This window comes from Ranitomeya variabilis, chromosome 1 (genome assembly GCF_051348905.1).
Source record: "Ranitomeya variabilis isolate aRanVar5 chromosome 1, aRanVar5.hap1, whole genome shotgun sequence".
Classification (NCBI taxonomy): Eukaryota; Metazoa; Chordata; class Amphibia; order Anura; family Dendrobatidae; genus Ranitomeya; species Ranitomeya variabilis.
Genome location: NC_135232.1, coordinates 661,037,038 through 661,040,739, shown reverse-complemented (window position 1 = coordinate 661,040,739; position 3,702 = coordinate 661,037,038). Strand labels below are relative to the sequence as shown.

Below are 3,702 nucleotides of genomic sequence, written 5' to 3'. Positions count from 1 at the left end.
TGGTCATCTTTTCTACTATTAGCTGAATTTGAATTAAATAATCGTCGCGGTGAGGCCACAGGTATGTCTCCATTTTTTTTGTGCATACTACTTCCATCCTCAGTTCTGTACCTTTAGTAAGGAGTAGTTTTCAGGTGTTCCTGGGTAAAAACGATCCTCTTCTTCACTCTCAAAATTGTGGATTCTTGTATGGTTCGCTATTGTTTACAATATTTAGTGCACTGAAAGGCGTATGGTCGTGAGGAGAGGAGGTGGGTACCGGCATCTGAGGTTAATGCCAGTAAATTAATTTGGTCCTTCCATAGCTCTTATGAAAGATTGGTTTATATTCATAGGAAATGTCAACACATGTGTGAGGTCAGTGTTACTGTGCTATCATCCTGTGAATTGGTGGATTGATATGTATTATGTTTTGTTGTACTTTTCTCCTTCAATAAGTCAATAAATCAAGTTTAAAAATATATGTATATATTTATTTAAAAGGAATTCCAAATGAATTCATTACGAAGAATTAACCCGTGCAGCCAGCTTTTGCACTCAGGCTTTGGTAACATAAGCCTCATTCACAGCCATATAGATGACTTAGCACCATCTATAGAGCATGTTGATGATGCAATATGACTTAGGATAAAAGCCAAATCAGTATCTCAATTCGCAGACACGGTGTTTCGGACTGTTGGTCCTCATCAGTTTCTTTTCCTGCTGTAGGTCAGGTCTTCATTTCCCTTTATCCGGCTTGCAGGAACATGATATGATGCAGTACAGATGGTTTAGTTGTCTTTGTGTCACTCCAGCGCTAGTTCTTACCCTCTGGATTTTATACGGGCATTCTGAAAGCCTGGATCTTTTCCCTTAGACAGATGGTAACACCTTCTCGGGAGATTTTTAAAGACAAACTCTGAGAAAAAGGAGAGAAGACATTTATTATTAGACATCATTGAAATGTGGCATCTCTGTAGATTTTTTTTCCATGTAACAAATCCTTAACAGAAACATCATTGGCGCTTATAAGACCCCCACATCATTTACTCACCTGGAAATCAGTATAGTTAGTTAGTTGATGCGTTATCAGGCCGACTAATGCGATCCACTCGGCTATCATGCCGGTCCTAAAAAAGATCTGCAGAAGATAGAAGATAAAGGACGTTACTTCCTGGCTGTACTCACCAATGCATCTGGCATGGAATGAGATGGTAGGATGACTTGTACACCGAGAGTTTATGGTTTACCTTTACACAGGACACCAGTGAATTGTGCAAGATGGTGAAACGTGAAATAAACTTACCGTCTTACAGAGGCCACTACATAGATGGAAGAAGTAGGTGCACATACCTGCACCAGCTGGAAGGACATGTTAAGAAAAGTACCAGAATCCTATTATAGTATTTCCTACAATCGTGACTGACCTATGAAATAATGGTCACAATGGAGCCCACCTTACACACCTAAACACACTGACTTATCTAGAAAAGGATACTTATTAGCAGAGAAACAGTCGCCAGCAAAGCTGCTGCCAGTCTAAAGTGGCACATGCACCGACTGCTGAAGGATCTCTTGTACAGGAACACAGATTGAGATATGTTGTAAATGGCAAGAAGTAAAAAAGCCATTCCTGCGCCGATCCTGTGCGCTGTAGGATTCATTTTCATCTACGAGAAGAAATATATGACTGTCATCAATAAGGTCATCATGGAGATCTGAGAACAGATAAGAGCAGGATCTGCCCCACTGTAATATACTGGACTCCGTGTAGTCACCACAGTATATATTATACTGAACCTGGGGTCCTGAGTATTACTGGAGACGTTATATAAAACCTACTAACTTACCGAAAATACAGCATTAACTATGTTCGAAATGCCCACAATCCATCCAATGATGAGGAGGATTTTCTGGCAGATGATATAGCGCTTCTCCGATGGCTCAGACTGAATAATCATGAACCTATACTGGATGTAAGCGATGCCAGCTCCTGAAATAGATAAAGCAAATTATCAACCAGATATTTTCATGTCACTATGATAGAAAACCTACTCTTAAGAATGCTCAAATGAGCTGAAGAGGTTTAGAGATATAAAGGGGTTATCTGGGCCTTTGATAGCCTATACTTATATCAAATTTATGGATTAGTGAAGAAGTGCCCACATATCTTTCATTGCTTACCAGGCACAGATCCTTACTTTTGATGGGTGGTGTCTGGTATTACAGCCGTGTCTCATATACTTTACTGGGACTGAGCTGCCGAAAGCTTTAGTACCATCAATTACCACTGGCAAACGTACAAAACAATGAAAGGGCAGCATGGCCGCTTAAATCGGGTAATCGGCGGATTGTCACAGTCAGAACCCACTGATTTGATATAATGGGCTATCAATCTTATGGTCCTAGAGAACCCTTTTAATGTCACCTCTGAGCAAAGAATTGTGATAATGTCCTGTGTCATGCAGCATCTACTTACCAAAGATGGAATTAACCGTGAAAATCACTGTGTAGATCACGGATTCTGGGAAGTCGAGTCCCGTATCACTGTCAAAGATAAGGAAAATATTAGGACATAAGAGGAGGAATTGTCATCTATAATCATCCTACATTATATATTCTGACCAGACACAAATTGAAGCCAAGTACATTAGAGGAAAGTTACCAAACTAAACGCAGAAAAAACATCAGATGATTGTACATTCAAGTTACAGTTTTAAAAAACTAAAGTTCAAATTATTTTAGTTTTTCCCTATTAAAAATAGATATTAAGAAAATAAACATATTTTGTATTGTATATTTTGTTGAAACTCCAGAAATAGATAAAAACAAAACAATAAAAGGCCTCATATGGCTCAATCAGTGGGAAATGTATAAAGTTATGGGTCTCGGCAATTAGCGACACAAACAGAAGAGATTATTGCACCACTAAAAGAATAAAAAAGTTGGACAATGTAATTTTTACTACACAATGAATGGTGTAAAAACAAAACACAAAAAAACTACAAAAGCGCTTTTTTTCTCAGTATCAGTGCACTTGAAAAAAAATGTCTGTCTTCTTTTACACTATAGCAAAGTTAATGGTGTCATTCAAAAATATGATTCATCTGGCAATAAACAGTCCCTCATATGGCTGCAGTGGGAAGGGGTTAATAATGTACTGATTATAATGCAATAAGAACATGCCAGGACATATAATAATATAATTAGAACATTCCATTTCTCTAAGACAAAAACAATATGAAATTATACTACAGAGTCAGGAATCTTTCCCAGGACCCTCTTGCCTGATGTACGGATAGTCACTGTGCCCTGAGATGATAGTCAGGACTAATAGGGCACAGCTGCCCAATATCGTCCATATGAAGCACAAGATAGGCAGAAATGCCAAACCTCGGATCTCCATGATGGAAAGAAGATATAGCCGAAGCTTCTTCTCTCTTTCTCTCTCTCTTATTCTCTCTCTTTCTCTCTCGCTATTTCTTTCTCTGCAGTCACAGATCAGAATGCCGAGGTAGCATCAGGCAGAGGTAGTAATAGGCTTAGAACCTGATGATGTCACAATGGTCTTGTGATGTCATGGCTAACCACCTCATTGTTACATCATCACTCAGGCAACCTGGATTTGATTGCTGCTTGGTAATGTAGATGTTTTCACACTTTCCATATTCTGTGATATATCCAGCACATTGTAGTGTAATAACTCCTATTATTATATCCCTG

At 38.7% G+C, this 3,702-nt stretch overlaps 1 protein-coding gene across 1 annotated transcript; it reads right to left on the bottom strand.

The window, feature by feature from the left end:
* Nucleotides 1-466: 466 nt before the first annotated feature.
* LOC143816138 (DNA damage-regulated autophagy modulator protein 1-like) lies at nt 467-3,460 on the bottom strand. The gene is made up of 7 exons (XM_077296202.1): nt 3,267-3,460; nt 2,459-2,526; nt 1,830-1,972; nt 1,478-1,649; nt 1,286-1,341; nt 1,034-1,120; nt 467-898 (listed from the first exon to the last, which is right to left on the bottom strand). Exons 1-7 carry the CDS (start codon nt 3,383-3,385, stop codon nt 818-820), a joined length of 726 nt encoding a protein of 241 aa, XP_077152317.1. The 5' UTR covers nt 3,386-3,460; the 3' UTR covers nt 467-817.
* Nucleotides 3,461-3,702: the final 242 nt, after the last annotated feature.

Coding starts and splice junctions, on each gene's coding strand:
- LOC143816138 (XM_077296202.1), bottom strand. CDS start 3,385: ATGGAGATCCGAGGTTTGGCATTTCTGCCTATCTTGTGCTTCATATGG. Junction 2,527..3,266: donor AGTGACTATCCGTACATCAG/GCAAGAGGGTCC, acceptor TATCTTTGACAG/TGATACGGGACTCGACTTCC. Junction 1,650..1,829: donor TAGTTAATGCTGTATTTTCG/GTAAGTTAGTAG, acceptor TTCTTCTCGTAG/ATGAAAATGAATCCTACAGC.